Source organism: Equus przewalskii, chromosome 31 (genome assembly GCF_037783145.1).
Source record: "Equus przewalskii isolate Varuska chromosome 31, EquPr2, whole genome shotgun sequence".
NCBI classification, from domain to species: Eukaryota; Metazoa; Chordata; class Mammalia; order Perissodactyla; family Equidae; genus Equus; species Equus przewalskii.
The window spans coordinates 28,238,584-28,264,396 of record NC_091861.1 but is presented as its reverse complement, the minus strand read 5'-3'; the positions used below and the strand labels follow the sequence as shown (position 1 = coordinate 28,264,396).

General features: G+C 61.0%; 1 protein-coding gene across 6 annotated transcripts in view; it reads left to right on the top strand.

Annotated features, from left to right (window-relative positions):
- The window catches only part of KIF21B (kinesin family member 21B), a 47,760-nt gene that overhangs the window by 6,745 nt on the left and 15,202 nt on the right, over window positions 1-25,813 (top strand). For all 6 annotated transcript variants that reach the window (XM_070602557.1, XM_070602556.1, XM_070602555.1 and 3 more), the window contains exons 2-25: window positions 5,607-5,829; window positions 6,139-6,321; window positions 8,347-8,496; window positions 8,580-8,714; window positions 9,103-9,270; window positions 9,583-9,698; window positions 10,165-10,360; window positions 11,755-11,944; window positions 12,703-12,766; window positions 12,877-13,095; window positions 13,483-13,570; window positions 13,941-14,058; window positions 14,848-15,039; window positions 16,753-16,952; window positions 20,137-20,244; window positions 20,783-20,851; window positions 21,516-21,748; window positions 21,945-22,092; window positions 22,343-22,537; window positions 22,626-22,727; window positions 24,143-24,308; window positions 24,492-24,543; window positions 24,716-24,773; window positions 25,547-25,752. In XM_070602557.1, coding sequence (XP_070458658.1) covers window positions 5,607-5,829; window positions 6,139-6,321; window positions 8,347-8,496; window positions 8,580-8,714; window positions 9,103-9,270; window positions 9,583-9,698; window positions 10,165-10,360; window positions 11,755-11,944; window positions 12,703-12,766; window positions 12,877-13,095; window positions 13,483-13,570; window positions 13,941-14,058; window positions 14,848-15,039; window positions 16,753-16,952; window positions 20,137-20,244; window positions 20,783-20,851; window positions 21,516-21,748; window positions 21,945-22,092; window positions 22,343-22,537; window positions 22,626-22,727; window positions 24,143-24,308; window positions 24,492-24,543; window positions 24,716-24,773; window positions 25,547-25,752 — 3,579 coding nt within the window. The remainder of the gene's footprint in view (window positions 1-5,606; window positions 5,830-6,138; window positions 6,322-8,346; window positions 8,497-8,579; window positions 8,715-9,102; window positions 9,271-9,582; window positions 9,699-10,164; window positions 10,361-11,754; window positions 11,945-12,702; window positions 12,767-12,876; window positions 13,096-13,482; window positions 13,571-13,940; window positions 14,059-14,847; window positions 15,040-16,752; window positions 16,953-20,136; window positions 20,245-20,782; window positions 20,852-21,515; window positions 21,749-21,944; window positions 22,093-22,342; window positions 22,538-22,625; window positions 22,728-24,142; window positions 24,309-24,491; window positions 24,544-24,715; window positions 24,774-25,546; window positions 25,753-25,813) is intronic.

Genomic DNA, 25,813 nt, shown 5'->3' with positions numbered 1-25,813 from the left:
GCAGGCAGGATGTTCTTTTTGCTGTCTTAACCTAAATCCTTCCTGCTGTAGCTGAGCTCCCGTTTGATCGGGCTCTGTCGCTGATGAGGAAGAGCTGGTCCCCGGCAGGTCCAGTCATGGCTAAGTGAGTCATTGTGCCAGGCAGACCCAAAGGTCCTGGGGCCCCTGGCCACATGCACGCACACACACACGCACACACACTTCCACAATGGAGGCTGCACAGCTTGGCTCTAGCCCACCCCTGCAGCCCCGTGGTTGGAGCCAGGCGCAGTGCCGACTGTGGGCTGGGTACCAGGAGGGGAGATGGTGGACTCTGTCTTGGCTTCATCCTTCAGGCTTGGGTACCAGTGAGACAGGGCCATGGGCTTCCTCACTCCTCTGTTCCCCCCACCCTGGGCCGTCCCACTAGCCTCTGGGGCTCCTTTTCAGGATTTCACAAAGGCGTTCTGGTTCCCGGAGGGGAAGAGAAGAGCTGCTTTTAGCCCACCTGGGGCTTTTTCCAAGGGGACTAGTTATGGTGGTTATTTTGACCGTCTGAAGGTAGCTGTCTCCTCCAGGTGTCGGGTTCTTCTCAAAGCCGGTGAGGTCAGGCCTAGAGAGAGGGCGTCTCCCAGCCTGGAAGTCCCCAGTGCAAAATTACTTGTAGGGGGCCAGCTGCGTGCATGCTGGTCCTGCCAGCTCTCCTTCTGGGTTGAATCTTCAGGGCTGGTGGCAGTAAAGGTAGCCTTCCTAGGAGACCTTGTGACGACTTAGCTATGCGACCTTGAGCCGAGCTAGTAAATTTCTCTCTGAGCCCTCCTTTGTGAGTGAGGCTCAGGAACCACCCACCTGAGCGCTGAATGATCTATGTTGTGACTGACACGTGCCCAGCTTCCTGGGCTCAGAGGCTGCCTCCCTCCACGCGTGTGGGGTTGTTACTGATTGGGGAAGTTGAGGAAGGAGAGGGGTCGTGGGGTTCCAGGTTCCAGCAAAGACGGGAGCCAGGAATCACAGTTCTTGGTTAGTTTGAATATCACGGCCTGTTACCTCCCGGTGAGAAGTAAGACTCTTTGAATGAAAAGAACCTGGGCTGTACCCTTAGGAACTCAGGGTAAAGATTTGGGGGGCAGGTTTATTAGGAACCAAAGGAGGGGCCCTTGCCAGCTGATTGGGTGGGACTAACTGAGAAGCTGAGGCAGGGCCCTCCCCGCCCCCCAGGAGCCTGAGCTCAGTGGGTGGAGCCCGTGGGGTGATTGGCTGTGTTTGTGTGATGTCACTGAGGATGGGGTAGGGGTGAGGCTGAGCCAGCCCCATCCTCCCTTCCTAAGCGAGGGGTAGGGTGTGGGGCTCTGGGCATGTTACCCTTTGCAGAGGCAATTTTTTCTCCTTGGCAGTGTCTCAGCATCCCCCGGGCCTGCCTCCTCCTCATCTCCCCTGCCCTCCCCTTCCGCCCGCCCTGTCTTCCTGGCTCCCCAAAGAGCCAAGGAACCGCTGAGCTCAGCTCTTCCCGCACCCCCAGGCTCTCGGGTTCACGGCCTTTGTCTCGTCCCCTGCCATGTGCGCCCTTCTCTGCAGTGGGACACGCATATTCAAAGAACTAACCACATCACACCGGCACCCGCTCAATTGGGAACAGAGGAAGCTGGGCCCGCGCTGTGCCAGATCCTGCTCTGAAAAGCTCTGAGCCCTTTCTCTGCACCCTCGCGCCCCGCTCCCACCGCCGCTCCGTCCTCCGGTTGCCAAGTGGAGGATAGACCGGCTCTGTTCCTCTGTTCTGGGAGATTCCGGGGGCCTCTCTGACCGAGGCTGTCCTCCCCACCCCCGTCCCTCCTGCGGGACCTTGAGAAGGAGTGGAGGGAGGGGAGGAGCCGTGGGGCTCGGGCTGAGATGCCCACGGGTGAGATTCAGGAGGTCCCTGCACAGAAGTGACGCTGAATGTTTGCACCACTAAGCGTTATTGACAAAAACAGGCAGCTGGCCCGCGGGCCGTACTTTGCAACTTGAGTTTTTCGAATATCGCACTAGATGGTTATTTATCTTGATTACTGAGTTTTTTCATGCCCCCTTTAGACTTTGCACTCGAGGTGAATGCCTCACACACCTCACCCTAGTCCTGGCTCTGGTCCACGGCTCCTAGGGTCTACTTGGAAGACGCCCCCTCCCATGACTCCCGGAGGAACGGGGGGCCGTGGCTCCATCCTTGTCACCCTATTTTAACGGGAGCTTCCTCCTTCACTTATGGGGGGGCGGTGGGGCCGAGGGTGGCACATGGAAGTGGCCTCATCTGGGGTGGGGCCAGGCAAGGAGACTGCTGCTAGAGGGGGGTGGTGGTGATGGAGTTCTTAGAAAGTTAAAATTGGGATGAGACCATCTAGATGACACTGGAGGAAGCAGTGGCTCCATGAGCCACAAGAGCGTTGGGGCAGAGGCTTGTCAAAGACCCTGGTCTTTATCTCCTCACCCTCTTATCTCCCGCCTGTGGACGTGGGTCTGAATTCTCCACTGGGGAGGGTGTGGCAAGGAATGAGCCCTAGGACCACTGAGACATGGTGTCCAGCGGGTGTCCGCCCCACTGGCCGTGAGCCCTGGGAGGCAGGGCCAGCTCGGTGCGCAGCCTGGCGCACACGTGAACACATGGCAGGACTCCTCTGGAGTGTCCCCTGCCCCCGGCTCCAAGGGTGATGCTGTGGGAGGAAGTGTATTTATCGATTTGGGGGTTAAGCGTTTCCTGGGTGGGAGGCAGCTGGAAGAGGAAGAGCCTGCCGGCCATAGTCAGCCAGAGCGGGAGCTGGTGCCAACCTCCCTGTTTACCGTGTGTGCGGGTTAACCACTTCGAGCCTCGGCTTTCCTCTCCAGAAAAGGGACAGTGACACTCCAGCTCTTCATGGTGGGTGCCTGGCCCAGCGCTAGCGCATGGAAGGCACCCTGAAATCTTAATTCTCTTTGGCTTCCATCCCCATGACTCGTTCAAGCCCCATTCCTGGGACCGACGCTCGCTCTCTCCTCCTCTGAGGTCTGTTGCTTTGGGAATCAGTGACTCATCCCGGGCCCCTGTCCTCCGTTTCCCGGCTGGTACCCTTTCCTCTGAGCAACCTCGCTCACCCATCTGCACCCTGCAAAGCACCGTGGTGTGTGGGGCTGGCTGGCTCTCTGCCCACAGAAGACCCCACAGCAGATTGTGCTGGGCCCGCGGAGGGTCCCAGGGTGAATGCCTGGTGGACCCCATGACTCCTGGACCCTAAAACTCTGGAGTCCCCTCCTCCACGTCCTCTCCCCAGACTGCTCTCTTGTTCCTGGCAGCCGGGTCCCCGTGGTCTGGGACTGGTTGTCGAAGGAGAGGAAGGAGAGCACTCTCTCGCTGGCGGGCTCCGACAGGCAGGGCGCCGCTCCCCCGCCCCGCACCCACTGTCTCCAGGGACCCTGATTTGATTTCCTGCAATCACTAGCATTGCCATCTGCCTGGGGTAATTAAATGGTATTTGAACTGGATCCAGAAATCCCGTGGCAAGCAGCCCACGTGGGAGGGAGGCAGGGCGTCTTCAGGAGCTGGTGCTGCCAGCCAAGCTGGAGGGTCCTCAGAGGCTGCCCACCCGGGAGCGCCTGGACACCCTGGGCAGCGGGGTTGGGTCCTGGATCCCGCAAGCCCAGGGCAGAGCCGCATCCAAGGCCCCAAGCTCTGGATTCCTGCCTGGTGCCTGGTGCACGGTGCCACGCCCTCCGCCCGGACTGCTACCTGCCCTCTCCTGCGTGTATGAGCCATCCCGCCCCTTAGCGACGCAGTAGTGCAGGAGCTCTGAGGAGACAGCGCACACGCTGCCGGGGTTCAAGCCCGGCTCTGTCCCTTGTGTCTGGAACTGGCTGGATGCTGTCTCACATCCTCATCCTGCAACCTGCAAACCACAGGTGTCATTGTGGGGATCAAGAGCTAGTCCACGCCAGTGCGTGGACACTGCCTGGCATACAGCAGGGCGAGTCTGTGTCAGCCGCCAAGGCTAGTGGCCAATGCAGGAGCGTTGCCGGCCCTGACGTCTTGCTGGGGGCTTGAGTTTCTGGTCTGCAGAGCCAGCGAGGATGAGCAGGAATCAGCTGCTCCCTTCCCCATCAGAAACCAGCTCCGGGGGGAGACTGAGGAGCTGGCCCGGAACAGGTGGATGGGGTGGATGAGGGTGGGGACCTCGTCAGGCTTCTGCTGCTGTCAGCCTCCAAGAGGGGAGAGCCCCTGACCTGTGAGGCCCCCTTCCCACCTAAGGGAGACGCTTCTGAAGAAAACCCAGGCCACCATCTGTGGGCATGAACTGGGCCTGGTGTAGCTGACCCCTCAGCCCCAGGGACTTACCCCCTCCCCAGCCCCTCTAACCCTCACCGCCAAGTGCAGGGAACAGGCCTGGGTGAGCTGCTCTCCTGGCCTGAGCTCTGAGTGGGCCTTGGGGGCCAGGCAGCTGGGACGGGGACCGGACGGCGACGGGGAGGCCCTGACTCTGTGGCTGGGCGCCCCTCTCATCTTTTCTTCTCTTGGTAAATGTTGGCCGAGGGAGAGGGAGCCTGACAAGCAGCTCATTGTGAGTGCCCGGTGAGGGGCTGGCTGTGGGAGCCCGTGAGCGGGTCAGCGCCTCGCCCACCCCCTTTAGGCATTGGGGAGGGGGGTTTTCTGCCAATCCCGATGATGCAGATGCCCGCTGACTCACACTTGGTTGCCATGGGGACCTGGGCATGGCAATGCCGCTTGGAAGAGGGAGGAGGGGTGGTTGATGGAGGCAGCCCTGTCCGTGACCACATGGAGGCAGCCGTGTCAGTGGCCACATGGAGACTGTCCTGTCTGTGGCTGGCCTTCGCCCCGATGCCACTTTTCTCCCTCTGTAAAAGGGAGCCCACCAGGATCTGGGATGTGGGCCCCTTCTGCAGCTGGCCTGTGTCCCTTCCGGGGGTCCCTGCCCTTCTCAGCAAACGTCTGACTTGACCTGGTCCAGCCCCCTCGGCTTCTGGGGAGGAACCAGAGCTTGTGGCTGAGAATGTTCCGCCAGGCTCTGGCATCTGGGAGGGGTCCTGGGCTGGAGCGCCCTTGCAGCCCCACAGGCCTTGGTGGAGACACTTAGCCCTGGGGGGAGCAGCCAGGCCCATCCCTACCTTCACCACCCTGGCCCTGAGCTCTGTCTCCCCAGAAGGGACAAGCTGTCTCCTCTCCCTGCCCCACGGGAGGCTGGTTTCTGGGGCTCGCCGTTGAATCTGGAGCGTGTGCTGCGATGTCAGACAGACCCGGTTTGGCTCTCTCACATTCCATATGCAACTTTGAGCAAGTCATTGAAACTCTCTGAGCCTCCATTTCCTCCTGTGTAAAATCAGGCAAATAGTGCGCACCGCACAGGTTTCCGGTGAAAAATACCTGAATTCATTTATGTAAAATTCTTGCTCAATAAATGTAGCAACTGCTGCCTTCGGGGTGTTGGTATCGCTATTACTGTCACTGTGTTATTACGACAGCTGCCCTTGTCCTCTGGGGGCCTCCTCAGCTCCTTCTCCTCCAGCTCGCGGGGGCTGGAGGGGCCAGGGGAGGCGGCGGCTTGGCTGGTGGAGTGAGGGAGGGGCCGTGGCAGCCGGGGCTGACCCAGGGCTCTCCCCGTCTCGGGCAGGATCCGGCCTCAGCTGTCAAAGGAGAAGATTGAGGGCTGTCACATCTGCACCTCGGTCACCCCGGGGGAGCCCCAGGTCCTCCTGGGGAAGGACAAGGCCTTCACCTATGACTTTGTCTTCGACCTGGACACCTGGCAGGAGCGGATCTACTCGACCTGTGTGGACAAGCTCATCGAGGGCTGCTTTGACGGCTACAATGCCACGGTGCTGGCCTACGGGCAGGTGAGCGGCTGCCACCCCCTGCGGCACCTCCGACCCTGGGCTCCTCCCTCGGAGGGGAGACAGCCCCAACTTCAGAGCATTTGAGATGCGGCTACAGGTCATCTGTTGGCTGAGGATGCTGCAGGGCCGCTGGTTGTCAGAGGGGGGGCCATCAGTCAGAGACTTCCACAGGGTGTGACTTTGGGACCAGGAGGGGGCGGGGGACCCAGCCTGGGAGGTAAATGGGAGGGAATTCGGCCAGGGTCCAGGTCTCGCTGGTGCCCCCAGAGGGTGCTGAATTACGCCCTCCTTCCATCTTTGCCGACGCAGACGGGGGCCGGGAAGACATACACCATGGGCACCGGCTTCGACATGGCCACGTCGGAGGAGGAGCAGGGCATCATTCCGAGGGCCATCGCCCACCTCTTTGGGGGCATTGCTGAGCGCAAGCGGCGGGCACAGGAGCAGGGCGTGACTGGGCCTGAGTTCAAAGTCAGCGCTCAGTTCCTGGAGGTACGGTGGCCTGGGAGGGTGGGCAGGAGGGGGACTTAGGGGACAGCAGGACCGTGGAAGCTGGGCTCTCCTCCAGGGCAGTGAATGAGCCTAGGGAGCCATGGAGGCCTCCATAGGTGATGAGTTCCCCACTGCTGGAAGCATCCAAGCAAGAGCTGGAAGACCACTTGGCTTCCTGCCTCAGATGGGGCTTGATGAGTCAATGAGAACCTACAGGATCTCTTCAAACCCTGACAGATTCTCAGCTCTGACACTTGTGAGCCGTGTGACCTTGGATGAGTCATTTCAGCATTCTGCAGATCGGCATGATAACATCTATTTCCTTAGGGGGCTGGTGAGGACGACACAGAAGCACATGCCTGGCACAGAGTGGGAACTCTGGTTCTCGCCTGTCCTTCTGGCCTCCGCTGGGTCCCTCCCTGGCCTCAGGGTAGCCTGCCCTGTCCCCTTCTGGCTGAGGTCCTGCCTGACCCTCTGAGTCTTCTCTGACCCCAGGGCAGGAAGGTCTTCCAGAAGGGGCCTTTCTTTGCTTCTGGCCCTGCTTCTCTCTGGGAGCATGTCAGTGTGCCAAGGCTGGGGATGGTGGCAGCTAGGGGCTCTGGGCGTGGTGGAGGGGACCTGTGGCCTTTAAAGGGGCCTCTCAGAAGGGTCTCCGGGAAGGTGGTGGGCCTGGCTACTTCTCCTGAGCACCTGACTTGGCCGGGCTCCTCCCCTAGGACCCTTGAACCAGCCGGCTCCAGTTCTCAGCATCTGAATCCCCAACCCGCAGACCCCCGGGCCCTGGGGCGTGTGCTGGGCATGGGGCCACCCCGGACTCTCACCCACATGCCTGTGCTCTGAGCGTACCAGCTGATCCTCTGAGGAGGGGATGTGGCCCCAGCCCCCTTCGGGCTTCCAGGCCCCGCCCTGCCCACCGCCCCACAGTTATTCCCTCCTGGGCACACAAGGTGGCTGACTTCCCCTTAAGGGACCCTGTATTTCAGACTTCAGAGTTTTTCTTTGTCCTTCTGGACTTTTGCTTCTGATAAAGTGACCGCCTCTGTGTGTGTGTCCCACTGCTGCGCATCTCTATAAGCTTTCTCATCTCCTTCTTTTCTTCCCTTCTCCATCCTGTTGCCATGGAGATCCCTGAAGCACAGGCCAGTTCCTAGAAAACGCATGCCAGGGTTAAAGGATGCCACATGTCTGTCCCAGCAGACAGACAGACACTGCGGCACCCATGTCTGCACCTGTCCTTTCTCTGTCCTCTTCTTCCTTCCTGTCCCATTAAGGCCATCAAAGCCTCAGATGTCCAGGACTGCAGCCTCCCACTCCCCCTCCAGGATTCCTGGGCGGGTGACCCACCTGCTCCGTCCCTATTCCTGCCCCCAGCCACGCTCCCTGCCTGGGGAACCTTCCTGTCCTCCGGCAGGTGACACTTTCCCTGCCAGCGATTCCAAATGCAGGAATCTCCAAGGCTGAGACCGTCTGAAATGGGGGGACCCTCCTGGCCAGGCCACCTCACCAGGCTCTCCCGGGGAGGCCGGGCCACCGTGGCACGTCCTCCATGCCCACATGCCTCCTCCATGGGGCAGGTTGTTGTTGTCTCAACCCCCAGGGACTGCCAGGATCAGGGTGCTGCTCCCACGGTCTCCACAGAGCCCTGCTGGTCCCCAGCGCCTCTTTCCCAACCCAGTAACATAATTGGAGCTGCCCAAATCATGGTCATATCTTCCTCATCAACATCTAGGACCGGAGCCCCTATTCCCTTGAGGTCCTTAGCCCCCCACCAGGACTGCCGAATGCTAGTTCCATGGGGAGCAGCAGCCTCGGGACAATTCTGCCCTGGCCCAGCTTCCCCCACCCCACCCAGCAGTAAGATCCCAGAATCCAGATCCCAGAGGGGGCAGGGTTGGCAAGTTGGCCTCCCGGAGCCTCAGTTTCCACATCTGCAGAACAGAGCTGGTTTACAAACATGAGAAAGCCACTTGGGGCCCCACACCGTGTGCTGTGTGCACCCAGCCGCTGTTTCCTTCCTCCACACAGCTCTACAACGAGGAGATCCTTGACCTGTTCGACAGTACCCGTGACCCCGACGCCCGCCACCGCCGGTCCAACATCAAGATCCACGAGGATGCCAACGGGGGCATCTACACCACGGGTGTCACCTCCCGCCTCATCAACTCCCAGGAGGAGGTACACGTCCGAGGGACTCCGGGGCGGGCAGGGGCTGGCCCCACGCCTCCCCTGGTCCTCACCCCTGCCGCCTCCCTCCCCAGCTGATCCAGTGCCTGAAGCAGGGGGCCCTGTCGCGCACTACGGCCAGCACCCAGATGAACGTGCAGAGCTCCCGCTCCCACGCCATCTTCACCATCCACCTGTGCCAGATGCGCGTGTGCACCCAGCCCGACCTGGTGAGGAGTGCGCGGGGCCCGGGAGCACCTCAGGCATCTCGGAGGGAAGGCGAGGAAGGAGCCGTGGGGCTGCAGCTAGCAGACCTGAGTTTGTGACCCGCCTCTCCCGCTCGCTCCTCTTTCTGTTCTCTTGAGCCTTGGTTACTCCTCTGTGCAGTGGGGTAACCATGCGTCTGTCGTTGGGAGGGTTAAATGAGAATGAGGCATGTGTGCGTACTGCATGAGCTGTCAGATGCTCTGCGCGTGCGGGGGGCAAGGTGCCCGCAGCCTGTCCCCACCCTCCGCCCCGTGTCCCCCCGATGGCGTTACTGTGGGGTGGGGCAGAGAGCAGAGGAACTACAAGGCAGGGTGAGGGCTGGCAAGTCAAGTTGCCCAACTTCCGCTGCAGGTGAATGAGGCGGTGGCCGGGCTCCCTGAGGGCACAGCTCCTGCGCCGGAGTATGAGACACTCACGGCCAAGTTTCACTTCGTGGACCTGGCCGGCTCCGAGCGGCTGAAGCGGACGGGGGCCACCGGCGAGCGGGCCAAGGAAGGCATCTCCATCAACTGCGGCCTGGTAGGCGCACGGCCGGCCCCAGCCCCAGCAGCCAGCACGGCTCAGACCCTTCCAAGGCCCACAACCCACGGCTGCCCCGTCCTCCTCGGGCCTCTTGCCCGCTGCCGGCCTGGACACCATGTGTCACTACTGTTGGGCTGTTGGCCCTTCGTCCTCCCCGCTGCCCCTGACTTCCCCAACTTACCATGTCTGCCTGTAAACCCTGCCGGGAGCCCGAGGGGGTCAGCGAGGCAGGCTCCAGCAGCTCGGGATTGCCTTGTCCCCCTGCCCCTCCCGGAGTGCCTCTCCAGTGCTGGGCTCTGTCTCCCGCAGCTGGCCTTGGGCAACGTGATCAGTGCCTTGGGGGACCAGAGCAAGAAGGTGGTGCATGTGCCCTACAGGGACTCCAAGCTCACCCGGCTCCTCCAGGACTCACTGGGGGGCAACAGGTACCCGGCAGCCAGCATCGAGGGAGGGCGGGGGTGGGGGCTTCGTGGAGAATCCTGATGTGAGGGTTTGGAGGGGTGGACCAGGAGGCCCCCCCACCCCAGGCTGCAGGCTCGGGAGACAGGAAGCTGGAGGTGACCTTTGGCCCATATGGTCGGACTCAGTTTCCTTGTCTGCATAACAGGGAGACGTAGTTCTAAAGGAAATGATGGAGCCCAGTGGGATGATAGATGGGAAAAGCTAAGGGGATGCTTAGCTGAGGCTCTGGCGATGACACGTCCCAGCCTCCCAACCCTACAGCCGCCTTCACTATGGGAAGGAAACCCAGGCCAGAGGGTCGGGATCCACCCTGGTGAATCCCGGGTCCTTGGGGTGTCGGCCAGTGGGGAAGGGATGGGAGCCGGAGCTGTGCTCTGAGGCGATGCTTCCAGGGCCGGCCATGCCTTGCTCACCCTGCCGCACCCCCAGCCAGACCATCATGATCGCCTGCGTGAGCCCCTCGGACCGCGACTTCATGGAGACGCTCAACACACTGAAATACGCCAATCGGGCCCGCAACATCAAGAACAAGGTGGTGGTGAACCAGGACAAGACCAGCCAGCAGATCAGCGCGCTGCGGGCCGAGATCGCACGCCTGCAGATGGAGCTGATGGAGTACAAGGCGGTGAGCACGGCCCCCGTTCCTCACCACTCCCCCCGCCTCCATCACCTCCAACCCGCTCTTCTCCCACTCGCTGGGCATCGCTGCGTGCCAGCCGTGATGCTCTGCATCGGGGGCTCTCGTGCAGGTGAATCGAGCGGTCGGAGCCCGCGGGGTTGTAGAGTGCTAAGAGAGAGAGGAGCACGTGGCTTTCGTCACATAGATCTGATGCACAGACAGACACTCTGCTGGGTGTTTTCATGTCTGCTGACATGCTGTGTTGGTCCAGATGAGACTGCTAGACTGTGGTAGAGACTAAGAATAGTTGATGGGGACCACATGGGTGGGCCGGTGTGCTGGGGGGAGGACAGAGGAGAGAGTTGGCCCTAGTCACTCAGGTGGCCAGGGAGGGCTTCCTGGAGGAGGAGCCTTTTCCATGGATCTCGAAGAATGAATGAGATAGCAGCAAAAGGAAGTGGCGCATGAGTTCTAGGATGAGAACCAGCCGTGCACAAAGGAGCAGAGATGGGAAAAGGGGTGCTTTGGGGGACGTGTCCAATCCTCTGTGATTCAGGCAGAAGTCACCGGCTGGTGGCCCATGGCCTGAACCTGGCACACAAGTGGGTTTTGGTTTGACTTGCCCTGTCTTAAAAGAATGCAGCTCAGTTTGTCAACCTTTTTGAAAATTAGGAAGTTGCAGTTTTTACTTTAAAAATTTGAAGATCTAGGGGCCAGCCCAGTGGTATAGTGGTTAAGTTCACGCACTCTGCTTCGTGGGTTCGGATCTTGGGCGTGGACCTACACACTACTTATCAAGCCATGCTGGGGCAGCATCCCACATACAAGATAGAGGAAGATAGGTATGGACGTTAACTCAGTGAGAGTCTTCCTCAAGCAAAAAGAGAAAAATTTGGAACAGATGTTAGTTCAGGGCAAATCTTCCTCACCAAAAAAAAAATTGACGATCTATCAATGTATAGCACTAGGTTGGCTAGAGTGGCACAGGGGCTGCCCCTTTTAGACTGAGACTGGGACTATTCACTCCAGTCTCCACCACTCCCTGTCGTCTCACACCCACTGACTTACTCATTTGTACCAATGGCCTGAGCCCCGTAGGGTTTTGACGCTTGGGTTAGCATTTATGGAGATGCAAAGGTGAGCCATTGAAAGATAGGTGGAGGTGAGATTGTGGGAGGCCTGGAATGGCTCTTACAAACTCTGGACCTCTTTGTTGTCACCGGGAGCCATATAAGGTTTCTGAGCACTGGGAGAGGGGAGCTGTGTTTTGGGGCAGGGGAGACCGCCATGCTGCCACCCTGAGGGAGAGGCTAGGGCAGCGGTGGGGGTGGGCATCGTCCCCCGCTCCCCTCCCCAGGAGCTCCGGCTCCTGACCGCTCCCTGCCCGCCCCTCCTCCCAGGGCAAGCGAGTAATTGGGGAGGACGGTGCCGAGGGCTATAGTGACCTGTTCCGGGAGAATGCCATGCTGCAGAAGGAGAACGGGGCGCTGCGCCTGCGGGTGAAGGCCATGCAGGAGGCCATCGATGCCATCAACAACCGCGTCACCCAGCTCATGAGCCAGGAGGCCAACCTGCTCCTGGCCAAGGCCGGTGAGTTGGGGTGCGGCAGGCCGGCTCGGAGCACCTCGGGGCTGGGACCCGTCTCCCCACACCCTCCCCAGCACACGGGGCGGGCTGGGCCAGCGGTCAATGCACAGAGCAATTCATTTATGCATTTTTCAAATTAATTATAAAACTTTTTTTTTATGACCCAAGTAGCACAAGAATCCATCCTCGTCGATTAACAGGCGTGTAGAGAGGGAAGGGTTGAAATCCTCTGTCACTGACTGTCCAGCCCACGTCCTCTCTTTCTTAGAAATAGCTGGGGGCACATTTTCCCCCTCCTTTCTCAGTACCTTGCTCCAAATAGGAATGTAGATTCCTACACACGCATATATATATATATGTGTGCGAGTCTGTGCTTTTTTCTTTTTCTGTATATGAAGTCATATGAATCGTCCTATGACATCTCTTAGCATTCTGCTTTAGAGATCTTTCCATAATAAAACATATAAACCTCCTTAATTCTTTTAAAAGGTATGGTATTCCGTATGTCATGGTGATGGATAATTTATTATAACAACCCTCTGTTGAAGGATCTTTTAGGTTGTTTCCAATTTCTCCCTATTTCCCGGTGCTGGTCCGTGCACACATACAGGTCTTTCTCTGACGTAGATTGCTTTTTGGAAAAGGCCCATGCGTGCGACCCCGTTGGAGGCACAGATGCGAGACCGCCGGTCTCAGAGCAGGAGGTCCTTACTGTTACTTACCTTACTGTTGTGGCCGCTTCCTTCCCGCCCTCCCTGCAGGCGATGGCAACGAGGCCATTGGTACCCTGATCCAGAACTACATCCGGGAGATTGAGGAGCTACGGTGAGTGAGCCCCGGCGTATTTGGGGATCCTGGGGCCTTGGCCAGGCCCGGGCCAGGCGGGGTGAGGAGCTGCCCCTCACCCGGCCTCACCCCCTCGCTCCTCCACGCAGGACGAAGCTCCTGGAGAGTGAGGCCATGAACGAGTCCCTGCGTCGCAGCCTCTCTCGGGCCTCGGCTCGGAGCCCCTACTCCCTGGGTGGGTCTCCCGCTGCGCCGGCCTTCGGGGGCAGCCCGGCCAGCTCCATGGAAGATGCCTCCGAGGTGATCCGCAGGGCCAAGCAGGACCTGGAGAGGCTCAAGAAGAAGGAGGTCAGGCAGCGGAGGAAGAGGTGAGCGGAGTGCCAGGCGCCTCCCCCGAGAGCCCCCCCACATCCCAGGCTCTCACGGGGTGGCCCCCTGGAGGACTGCTGCCACCTGTGTTCGGGAGGGGCCGCCCCAGCGTCACTTAGAAACTCACTGAGCAAATTTGCTCAGCCCCCTGGGCAGAAGCCACCCAGCTTTTCCCTGGTGCTGTGCTTGTCCCCAGGAGAGGGGGTCACGGCTCCCCAGGGTTAATCCTGGGTTGGGAGCCAGAGCAGAGACCTGATTCCCTGCAGAGCAGGAGCCCGCCCCATCCTTGCGCCCTCTGGACAAGACATCCCCTGCCCCCCTAGCTCTGCCTACAAGCTCAAGGCAGCTCTATCCCCTAACCTGGCCCACCCTTCACTCCTGGACAGCCCAGAGAAGGAGGCCTTCAAAAAGAGGGCGAAACTCCAGCAGGAGAACAGCGAGGAGACCGATGAGAACGAGGCTGAGGCCGAGGAGGTGGGGGACCGCCCCGCCCCTCCCCATGCTCTCCCACGTCCCTGCTGGGTGGGGGCCCCTCGACATCCCTCTGCAGGGTGGGTGGGGGCTTCCATCTGCCTCCAGGCCATCCTGGGCCTCCTGATGTCTGTGACGGGTTGCCATGGTGATCTCTATCCCAGGTGGTTGATGGGGGCTCTGCCCAGGCTGTTGGGGAGGTGGGGTACTCTGCCGGGGGGAGGTGGGCACAAGGGGCCCCAGTAGCAACTCACCCCATTCCCCACCCTCCGGACACACCCGAGGCCTCTGTTTCTGGGCTCCCTGCTGGGGCCAGGCCCAGCCTGAGCGCAGAAGGGCCGCCCGCCCACCCCTAATGGTGCTCGGTGCCCAGGAGGAGGAGGAGCGAGACGAGAGCGGCTGTGAGGAGGAGGAGGGGCGTGAGGATGAAGATGAGGACTCGGGCAGCGAGGAGAGCCTGGTGGACTCGGACTCAGACCCCGAGGAGAAGGGTGCGCCGGGCCGGGGGGCGAGGGAGGTTAGACTCCAGGTGGCTGGTTCCCCCGGGGGCAGGGCTGCCGGTCAGCGCTGGGCCCGGAGAAACTGCTCAGGGCTGACTTTCTGGATGTGAGACCCTGAGCCCGATGCCCCAGGGGTGGGGTCAGGCCCTGCTTGAGTTCTCAAACAGAGAGGCTGTCCGGGGCCTGGAACTCCCAGATGTGAAACCAATAACAACAAAAATGGCAGCAAACCCATCTGAGCGCTCCTTGCGTGTGGGCCTGTGCTGAGCTTGGCCCCGTCCGTGCCGGGTTCTGTCACTCCTCGCTGCAGCCCTGTGCACAGGTGTCAGGAGCCCGCCCTATGCCATCGCTGCAGAAACAGCCCAGAGAGGGCTAGTGACCATACCTCCAGCACGGTGGATCATGCTGGGCCTTCAGCAGAGGTCCCCTCAAATGGGACACCTGCTCCATCAGCTCCGCCCTGCGCCCTCTCTGACCCAGAGCCCTGTAAGGTCTCTCTATCCTCCCTTCCTCCTCCACCGAGGCTGGGTCCCATGTCCTCTGTGACAGGTGGACATTAGCCTCTGGGGCCCAGCAGGGGCAAGGGACATGCCTCGACCCCCACCAGCTCCTTGGCCCAGCCTTGTACTTCTGGGGCTGCGCTTTGAACATGTCACCACATCTCACAGCACTTACGTTTCCTCTCGCCTCTGGGCTCTGGTCACAGCTGACCCAGGGGAGCCCCCCTCGCCCCAGGCGCTGGCTGAAGCCTGTCTCTGCCCCCCCCACCCCCCACCCCAGAGGTGAACTTCCAGGCCGACCTGGCCGACCTGACGTGCGAGATCGAGATCAAGCAGAAGCTGATCGACGAGCTGGAGAACAGCCAGCGGCGGCTGCAGACACTGAAGCACCAGTACGAGGAGAAGCTGATTCTGCTGCAGAACAAGATCCGGGACACGCAGCTGGAGCGCGACCGCGTGCTGCAGAACCTCAGTGAGCCGCCCCCCCCCCCCGCCCCCGTCTCCCCCCGCCCGGCCCCTCGCTGCCCCGGGGCCCCTCCCCTGCAGCTGGACTGCTGGCCCTTACCTGGTCTTCTGGGCAGAGCTTCTGTGACCCCTGGACTGTGGCCCTTTGACCCACAATCAGAGTTCTCATATCTCACCCTCGTTCCTATGCTATGTTTTACATTAGTTATTATTTTTTTTTACCGTCATCTTCGGTATTAGAATCCTTTATATCCCCCAGGGACTTGAACATGACCCCCCTCAGCCTCTTTCCGATGTTCGGCTCCTTGAGTATTTTCCCTTGAACCTACTGACACCCCTATGTCTCACCTTCCGTCCTCCTTCCACTGCTCTCAGCCCATTCATTCATTCATTCCTTCATTCATTCACTTACTCAGCAGATGTTTGTTGATGACATCTTAGATGGAAGACGTTATTCAAGGTGCTAGAGATACTGAACTGAGCCGATCCCGGCCGTCATGGGGGGATACATTCTGGTGGGGAGACAGACACAAATCAGATAAATAAGCAGAATCTGTAGCAGGAGAGGGTGATAAGTGTTGCAGGAAAAATACAGCCTGGGAGGAGGCAGGGCGTGTGCTAGGGGTGGGTTGGAGTTTTAAAAAGATGGTCATGGAAGGCTTCACGGAGAAGGTGGCACCTGAGCAGACTTGAAGGAGGTGACATAGTGTTCGAGCAGTGTGAGCACAGGGAGGAGCAGTCCAGGCAGAGGGAACAGAAGATGCCCAGCCCTGAGGCTGGCGTGTGCCTGGCCTGTGGGTGGGGTGAGAGGGAGCCAGACGGCTGGAGCACCGTGAGAGAAGACCCAGTCACGTCAGTCATTTTAAGGACACTGCTTATTGGCAGAGGGAAATGGGGAAGGGCGCAGTCTTGAGAGAGGGACGTGATGTAAATTTTAAAAGCGTTTTCAGAAGGCCCCTCTGGCTGCTGTGTGGGGGATGGAAGCGGACGCTTGAGACCCAGTAGGAAGCTGTTAGGAAGATTCAGGTGAAAGGTGGCTGGGACGGGAGGTGGCACAAGAGGGTCTGATTCTGGATGTGTCTTGGAGGTAGAGACAAAAGACCCGGTTGGCTGATCGGGTGGGTTGTCAGGGAGAGGGGAACCGAGGCTGCCTCCCGGGCCGAGCTTCCAGGAGGATGGCGATGCTATTCCCTGCGACCTGGAGGACTGTGGCGGGAGGGAGATGGGCAGTGGAGTTCGCAGCTGTCCAGTGAGGAGTCTGTTAGGCATCCACGTGGAGATGTCTGTTGGCCGTTGAGGTGGGAAGGGCTAGGGTGGAGAGCAGTTCATTCCTTCTGCCCACCCCACAGCCTCCGTCTCCTCCCGCGAACGCTTCCCCTTCCCCCAGCCCCAGCCCTTGGCTCCAGTCATGGGTCAGAACTCAGCCAGCGTGAGTGGCCCTCAGGACCCTCATGGGAAGCCGGCGACCAGGGGCTCAGAGAGCCCAAGATGAAACACCGCCTCAAGGTCCCAGAGAATGTGGGGGCGGGGAGGGGTCTTGGGCATCCCCCAGTCTGATCCCCTTGTTGTTGAGATGAAGAGACAGGTGCCCAGAGGGGCGTGACTTTCCCAAGGCCACGCGGCGAGACCAGAGCCCCAGCCCCTGCCTGCCCCGTCCGAGCCCACAGCGGACAGGGCCCCCCGGGGCCGTGGCCCTGACGGCCGCCTCCTGCGCCCTCAGGCACCATGGAGTGCTACACGGAGGAGAAGGCCAACAAGATCAAGGCGGACTACGAGAAGAGGCTGCGGGAGATGAACCGGGATCTGCAGAAGCTGCAGGCCGCGCAGAAGGAGCACGCGCGGCTGCTCAAGAACCAGTCGCGCTACGAGAGGGAGCTGAAGAAGCTGCAGGCCGAGGTGGCCGAGATGAAGAAGGCCAAGGTAGTGAGGGGGGTGCCGGGGGCTGCCTTCTGAGAATCCGCTCGCCGTGTTGGGAATAATCGTTGCTGTCAGCGTGGACCATCTTCTAGACACACAGCATTGCCCAGCTCAACCTGTCCTGGTCCTGGATGCTGTCCGCTTAGCCGGGTGCATCGTCCAGGGTGATACCACTTTCCCAAGTGGGGGGGCAGGCAAGGGTCTCCAGGGGACCCCGCTCGGCACTGTCCCCGTGCTGGGAATCTCCACCACCATTGTCTCCAGGCTGCACAGAGTCTAGGTGAGGCCTCCCATGTGGGAAGCCTTTGCCTAAAGAAGAAGAAGAATAATTGCCACTGTCTGAAGGTTTACTGTGGCCGGGCCCCAGGTCAGTCACTTACCAGGCGTGATCACGTCCCATCCCTGAGCAGAAGCTCATGAGACGTGTCCTCTTGTTATCCTCATTTTGCGCCTGGGCCAGTGGGGCTCAGAGAAGTTAATCTCAGCACCTAGATGTGGTGCTGGAGTTCGAGCTTGGTTCTCAGCCTCCCGCTCTGATGTGTGGTCCATGTAGCAGGTGCCTTCTTTTCCTCTTTTGCCCTCCTCAGGGTACGCTTGTCTCTGGGGTCTGGGCCCAGATCTTCTGCCCCGTGTCTGGGTGTGTTCTTCCCCCACACACATCCCTGCTTCCTTTATGTCCTTCCTCCCCCGGGCCTTCCTGTGATGCTCTCCTGCCCTGGCCCTCAGCCCCTGGTGAACCCCGGCTCTCCAGGCCTGGGCCCGGCCTTGGGGCTGGACGCCCTAGCAAAGCCGGGTGCTCCTGGCAGCCCCAGCGAGCTGTGGAGGGCTGGCCTCGGAAATGGGCACCAGAGCAGAGCGCCTGGTCCTCGGGGCTGGCAGGACAGGGGTGTGGGTCTGGGAGCCATCAGTCCCTGCGTCCTCACATGGACTCGGCTGGCTGACCGGAGTGCAGCGGAGGGAGGCAATGCCGTGATGGTGATGCAGACTCTAAGAGGAGAGGAGGGGACCGTCAGCCCTCAGGCAGGCCCGGCCCTACTCCTGGGCTGCCTCTGTCTCCAGCCGAGCCTGGGCCACAGGTCTGGGGGCTGCACCAGCTGGACCAGGGTGCTGTAATCAGACCGGCCTGGGAGCCCCATTTTCTCCAACTCCAGCACTTCCGTCCTGTGGGGTGTTGAGACAGAGGGCTCTAAGAGGAATTTGGAGGGGCTTGAATGCAGGGGCCCTCTGGTGGGGTGGGCCGAAGGGCCGGGGGTCTTGGTTCCCCGGGTGGAGCAGCACACCCATGGGGCTGCGGTCCTGCGGCAGCTCCAGGAGCAGTTGTGGGGTCTTGTCTGCGTCCTCACTGTCTCCTTGAGGTTTCCGCTCACGCCTCTCCAGGCAGCCCAGCCTGTCCTGGCCAGCTCTCCTCTCGGCGGGGTGGCCTGACCGTGAGCCTTGCGAGGCAGGGGATCCGCCCACGGCTCTGGAAAAGTAATGTAACGCCCGGGATCTGTTTGAAGGCTGGAGGACCCGTGCCTGCCCCTGGGTTTGAAGCTCAGGGTTGCAGGCCCCTCAGCCAGGTGCCAGCTCTGCACACCCTCTAACGGCATTCTGGCGAGCCCAGGCCAGAGGTCAGAAAGAGCACCCTGGGCCATCCCAGGGGGGCCTGGCAGGGGAGGGACAGAGAGGGTACAGGTGCCGTGAGAGCCGATGCCCAAGGACCGTCCCCCGCAGGTCAGCTGCTGGGCCCTAGTGATTACAGACTGGAACCGGAGTGGCCCCCCCGTCACCAGGGTCTCCCCCGGAGAGGGGACACTGCCTTTTGTGTCACATCTGCAGAGCAGCGCCGGTCGCGGGTACCATGTCGCTTTCAGCGCTGTTGCGTGCACTCCCATCCTGAGGCCTTCACCCCTGTGGTGGCCTCCGTGGCGCTCGGCCACACCTGCACAGGTGGGCAGATCGGCCTTTGTCCGGGGGAGCCCAGCTAGCCTCGCCCCCTGGCCCCAGAGGATAGCTGACCTCGGGTTTGCATGCAGCCCTGGCATGCCTGGTCTCAGATGGTCCCCTTCAGCTAGGGCTTGGGCTGGCCTGTCCCGGTTCTTTGGGACAGGCTGATTCTGGACCCCAGAGACCCGGCCGCTGCAGCGAGCTCTCCTGCTCTCTGTGCACTCACCCCAGCAGGGCCTGCCTCCCCGCTGCCGTCTCTTCTTCCGGCTATCCCAGAGCAGGGCAGGCTGGGGACGTTCCTGGTGCTGCCTAAGGCCTCACTGTAGAGGAAGGATCCACCCACACCCGATTCTCAGGCCCTGGTCCCTCGGAACGTGTCTGAAACCCCGTGTGCATAGTTTCTCATGCTTCGGGCACCAGGACTTGGGGGCAGGGGGGAGGCAGATGCCTCAAGGCCCCGAGGGCCTGGCTGTCCATCATGCTGGGTCATCTCTGGCCACACTCACGGTGCTCTGTGCCTTTGGCCAGGCCCCCAAGCACTCCGGGTTCCAGGCTCTCCTTGGTGGCCAGCTCTGCTCTGAATGGCCGTGGTGCCGGCCCTGGGGCTGTGGTGAGGGCTGGATTTTAGAGGCAGAATGACCGGGGCCGGAAGTCTGGGCATTCCTCACTGGTTTTGTGACTTTAAGTTATTTTGTCTCTCTGAGGCTCGTTTCCTTGTTTACATAATGGGAGAGATAACGCCTCTCATCTGAGTCACGAGGATGGGGCCTGGCGTACAGTGTGGTCTCCAAAAATGACGCTGGTCTTGGTGGTTGTCACTGTGGGCCTGGCCCTGGGGTCGGCCCCTGACTGTCCCCTCAGCCCTGTGGGCAGCTCAACTGTCAGCAGGAGAGAGGAAAGTCCCCCATCCAGATGCGAGGACTTGCCTCCGGCACCCCGGGCTACTCCTGGAATGGGACGGTGGCTCTGGGTGAGGGCCACCAGGGGCTGTGGTATTGGGAGTAGTGGGGGCCGGCTGGACCATGCAGAGAGGTCGGCCTGGCATGGCTGGGCAGGCTGGAAGGTTGCCAGGCGGTGTGACAGCTTCAACTCCTTCGGTGGGGTGAGGATGGACCCCTCGTTCTAGACCCCCAAACCCTGAGCCAGTGCTGCCTGGCAGGCGGTCACCCTGCTCAGCGTCCCGAGAGGCAGCTGCTCCGTGGAGGGTGTGGGCCGCCTCGTGTCCAGCCCTGCCTCACGCCGCGGCCTCTGCCCGTCCCAGGTGGCCCTGATGAAGCAGATGCGAGAGGAACAGCAGCGGCGGCGGCTGGTAGAGACCAAGAGGAACCGTGAGATCGCCCAGCTCAAGAAGGAGCAGCGGCGACAGGAGGTGAGGGGCGGCTTCGAGGATCCCCCAGCCCCCCAGCTCCCCAGACTCGCCGGCTTCCCGGCCGCCCCTCCTGCCTCGCGGCCTTGGGTCCCACCATCCTGAGTGGGAGAACAGAGTGCAGCGTCACGGAGGGCGGGCACGCAGGCTGCGGGTCCAGCCTCTGTATTGTCCAGGGGAGGGACTCGAGCCCCAGAGATGGGCAGGAACTGGTCCAAGGTCATCCGCAAGCCAGAGCCGGGAATGTGCAGCCTCCAGCCCTGCAGGGCAGCCACAGCAGGGCCGAGCCAGCTAGTCCAGCATCCCTAGCCCACGGTGGGGAGAAGAGGCCGGGGGACTTGCCCTTGCGGACACAGGGGCCTCATGGTGACCTCCGGGAGAGGGAGCTAAACTCTAGATCCCGTTTCATTAACAAGTTTTGGCTGCACAAGAATCACCCTGACACCAGGCTTCGCCTGCAGGGCTGGGCACACCTTCCTGGTCCTGGCCCAGGCCGACCGGGCGTGGTGCCTGAGGGTGGACCCCAGCCTGCTTCTCACAGTTTCAGATCCGAGCTCTGGAGTCGCAGAAGCGGCAGCAGGAGCTGGTCCTGAGGAGGAAAACCCAGGAGGTGAGCGAGGCCCCTTCCCCTGCATGTGCATTGCTGCCTTCTCCGGAGTTCGGCCACGGCCCGAGGGACCGGGAGGGGATAGGTCTGCCTGTGGCCTGGCTCTCCCTTCTTCCACTCAGCAAATGTGATCTTGCAGACCTTGTGTGAGGCCTGTTGGTAGGGCCGTTCTCAATAAGCAAGCTGCAGGCTCCGGTCCCACATGCCTGACGTGTTAATTTTAGAAAAAAGTGCAAGTCTCAGGGGCTGGCCCAGTGGTGTCATGGCTCAGTTCACGCCCTCCTCTTTGGTGGCCCGGGGTTCACAGATTCAGATCCTGGGCATAGACTTACACACTACTCACCAAGCCATGCACTGGTGGCATCCTGCATATAAAACAGAGGAAGATGGGTACAGATGTTAGCTCAAGACCAGTCTTCCTCAGCAAAAAGAGGAAGATTGGGAACAGATGTTAGCTCAGGGCCAATCTTCCTCACCAAAAAAAAAAAAGTGGAGGTCTCTTGTGTTCATTTCATATCAAGCAGACCCCTTGGCCCTTTCTCTATCCCAAGTCCAGACCAGAACAGAGCAGCCCCTGTCTTCTTCCTGCCTGCACCCCCCCAATCTGGGCCTTCTCATGGGCTTTGGGGTACCGTGCTCACTGGGTCTCTCTTTTCTCGGCCCCCAGGTTTCTGCACTGAGGCGCCTGGCCAAGCCCATGTCCGAGCGGGTGGCAGGGCGTGCAGGACTGAAGCCACCCATGCTGGACTCGGGGGCGGAGGTGTCAGCCAGCACTACCTCGTCTGAGGCCGAATCGGGGGCCCGCTCTGTCTCCAGCATCGTGCGCCAGTGGAACCGCAAGATCAACCACTTCTTGGGGGACCATCCTGCGGCCACTGTCAATGGCACCCGCCCTGCCAGGTGGGGTGGACGGGCGGCACCCCGGTCTGTGCGGCCAGGGTGGGTAGAAATGTGGAGGCAGGACCAGCGAGAGGCAAGCTCCGGGGAGGTAGCTCAGTGATGGGTCCCCCACGGCTGTCGGCTCCCAGTGGGGGCTCGGTGGGGCTGCGGAGGTCGAGGGTGGTCCCACCCAATCCCCTTTGCCTCCGTCTCCCAGAAAGAAGTTCCAGAAGAAGGGGGCCAGCCAGAGCTTCAGTAAGGCCGCCAGGCTCAAGTGGCAGTCCCTCGAGCGGCGGATTATCGACATCGTCATGCAGAGGATGACCATCGTCAACCTGGAGGCCGACATGGAACGGCTCATCAAGGTGCCGCGGCCCCGCCCCGCCTCCCCTCCCTCCCACCTCCACTCCTGCGCCCGTCCCCGTCCGGTCCGCCGCCGTCACTGCTGACTTCTCTCGCTCCTGGGGCCTCTCCTCACGCCCTCTCCTCCTGCTCCTTGTGCCTGCTCTGAAATCCAGAGGTGCTGGGGGTGGGGGGCGGGCCCTGGGGCCTGGCCTGGTGGGGAGCTGTGGGCAGGGCTGGGCAGCAACCTGAGGCCTCTCCCCACCCCCCCAGAAAAGGGAGGAGCTGTTCCTCCTGCAGGAGGCTCTCCGGAGAAAGCGTGAGCGGCTGCAGGCCGAGAGCCCGGAGGAGGAGAAGGGGCTACAGGAGCTGGCAGAGGAGATCGAGGTGCTGGCGGCCAACATCGACTACATCAATGACAGCATCACCGACTGCCAGGCCACCATCGTGCAGCTGGAAGAGACCAAGGTGCCCAGCCGGGCGGAGGCGGCAGGGACGTGGGGCTGGGTGGCTGTGGCAGCCCTGGGTGACGAGGCCTCTCTGCCTCCTGTCCTAGGAGGAGCTGGACTCCACAGACACGTCGGTGGTCATCAGCTCCTGCTCCCTGGCCGAAGCCCGCCTCCTGCTGGACAACTTTCTCAAGGCGTCCATCGACAAGGTGGGCCGGTGCTCACCTCCCGGGCGGGCCCGCGCACTCAGGCGCCTGCCTCTGTGATCTGCCCTCGTGCTGACGCCCACAGGCCTGGCTCCTCCTGGTCTGCATCACTGACAGGCCAGGGCAGCTGCCTCCCCTCCCAGCCTCTGACTCCAGGCTGTAAAGTGAGGGTGGGGACAGTATCAAGCTCGTGGCTTGTTGCACGGTTTTAACGAGATGACACACGCGAGAGGCTTGGCGTGGTCCTGGCACGCAGTGGGGCTCCGTTAGAGGTGACTGTGTACTGGTCCAGGCCCGTCCACCGCAGGGCTGGGCTGGAGCCCACTGGAGGCGGAGGGAGAAGTGTGTGCGTGTGTGTGTGTGTGTGTTAGGATGGAGCAGCGCGAGACAGACAGACCACATGCCACCCAGGAGGGTTCACACTAGAGCATCAGGCATCCCTTGGTGGGCCCTGTGCCCGCCTCTCCTTCCTCCGGGGGCCTGTGGTCTTGGGGACAGACACCACATCGTATGCGTGCAGTGACTGGGAGAGGAGGCAGGGAGGCGGCCCTCATCTCCTCCTCTGATCCCCAGTGACCTCTCCAGCTCTGCTTTGTGTCTTTGGGGAGAGTCAGTCTGCCAGCGCTGCCATGACAAAGTGCCCCAGGCTGGTGGCCTAAACAGGAGGTTTATTCTCTCCCACTTCTGGAGGCTGGTGTCTGAGATCCTGGGGTTGGCAGGGTGGGCTTCTCCTGAGGCCTCTCTCCCCTGCTTGTCGATGGTGACTTCTCCCTTCATGTGGTCTTCCCTCTGTGACTGGATCCAAAGCTCCTTTTTTTTTTTTTTGAGGAAGATTAGCCCTGAATTAACATCTGCTGCCAATCCTCCTCTTTTTGCTGGGGAAGACTAGCCCTGAGCTAACATCTGTGCCTGTCTTCCTCTACTTTATGCGTGGGACGCCTGCCACAGCATGGTGTGCCAAGTGGTGCCATGTCCACTCCCGGGATCGGAACCGGCGAACCCCGGGCCGCCAAAGTGGAATGTACACAATTAACCGCTACGCCACCAGGCTGGCCCCAAATCTCCTCTTCTTATAGGGACACCAGTCATAAGATTGGGGCCTGCCCTAAAGACCCCCTTTTAACTTAATTACCCCTTTAAAGGCCCTGTCTCCAAATACGGTCACATTCTGAGGTCCTGGGTGTTACAGTGTCAACGTGTGAATTTGGGAGGACAAAGTTCAGCCCATAACAGGGAGAGAGTCCTAAGGCGACTCCACGGAGGTGTGTGCGTGAGGGAAGTGAGGGGCTGGGGTGCCTCTCAGTCGGGGACGGGCCCAGGGCTGACGTCTGGAGTTAGCAGGTTTCCCTCCCAGGTGGCTTGTTGGGAGCAGGTGTCAGGCCCGGAAGGGTAACCCAGGCCTCGCTCCCCGCCCTCAGGGGTTGCAGGTGGCACAGAAGGAGGCTCAGATCCGGCTGCTGGAAGGACGGCTGAGGCAGACCGACATCGCAGGTTCCTCCCAGAACCACCTGCTCCTGGACGCCCTGCGCGAGAAGGCCGAGACGAATCCTGAGCTGCAGGCGCTCATCTACAACGTGCAGCAGGGTATGTGGGTGCGGGCGGAGGCCTGGCAGCTCCTGGGAACCCTGGGGCTCCCTGGCTCCCACCCCCAGGGAGACCATCGCTTCCCCAGAACCACCCCAGGAGCCCAGTCTGATCGTGGCTGCTGAGACACGGGAGGGAGGCCAGCCCCCTCATCCTCCTGCCCTCCCTCCCTCCCTCCCACAGAGAATGGCTACGCCAGCACTGATGAGGAGATCTCAGAGTTCTCGGAGGGGAGGTGAGTTTCCAAGTCAGGAGTTTGAGCGCGTACCTGGGCTGGGGTGCGGGGTGGCCACAGGGCCCCAGGGCTGAGCCTGGATTTGTAGGCTGTTTGGGACCCATGGATCTAAGTCCCGGAGAGCCAGGGCGTGGGCTGTCAGGATCCTGAATGCCCTCTGCTTCTTCCTTAGCTTCTCCCAATCGTTCACCATGAAAGGCTCCACCAGCCACGATGATTTCAAGTTCAAGGTGAGCCCCCATCGGAAGGCAGACAGTAGGCCAGGGCAGGACCAGCCTCCCCAGGCCTGGTCCCCACCTTCCTGCGGCTCTACCCTCATCCCCCAGCCCCGATCTGATATTGCCTCTGGCTGGGATGGAGGTCCAGATAGGATCTAGCCTGGAATTGGGAGGTGCCTGGACGTGTAAACTGTTACAGCCCATTCTTTTTTGAGGCGGGTGGAAGGTGGGAGAAATGGCTGGAGCCACTGCCTAGTGATGTCACCGTAGCCAGAGGCCCCCCCTTTCAAAAGTCACGCCTCCCCCACCAAGGCTCTGCCTCGTGCTTAGAGTCAAAGGCGAAGTCCAGATGTCCAGTCATTCTGCGGGCAGATGACAGATCCAAGAGGCTCAGTTGTGGGAGTCCACAACGAGGGAGCTGACCTGCCAGCCAGGGATCCGTTATTAGGCTGAACTAAGAAATAGGGTTTATTAAAGAGAGAAGGGAAGAAGCTGCAGGCTGGCAGTGAACTGTGCATAGTCTTTGGGTAAACCGATTAATTAGCTGGGGGCCAGCAAAGAGGTCAGTCCGTCTGGGCCTTCAGTCTCAGTAGGGCAGAGAAACCATTTCCGTGGCTTCAGATTCTCCCGAAGCCTTGAGAGACAGTCTCTGGGTGATTTCTGGTTCCTCCACCGGAGGCCAAGGCAGCACCCTTTCCCTGGTTAGGATCCCCCCCCCCCCCGGCTCCCCGTTTCTGTGCCATCCCATGTGGGCAAGCGGTCCACCCCAGTCCTTCCTTCCCCAGGGCGAGCCCAAGCTGTCTGCCCAGATGAAGGCCGTGTCGGCCGAGTGCCTGGGGCCCCCGCTGGACGTCTCCACCAAGAACATCACCAAGTCGCTGGCCTCCCTCGTGGAGATCAAGGAAGACGGAGCGGGCCTCTCCCTCCGAGACCAGTACTACCGGGACAAGGTCTCGCGCACCATCAGCCTGCCCACCAGAGGCAGTACCTTGTAAGGAGGGGAGCCAGGCGTGCGGGTCAGGGCGGGCAGGGAGCTGGGGCTGGGCCTCACC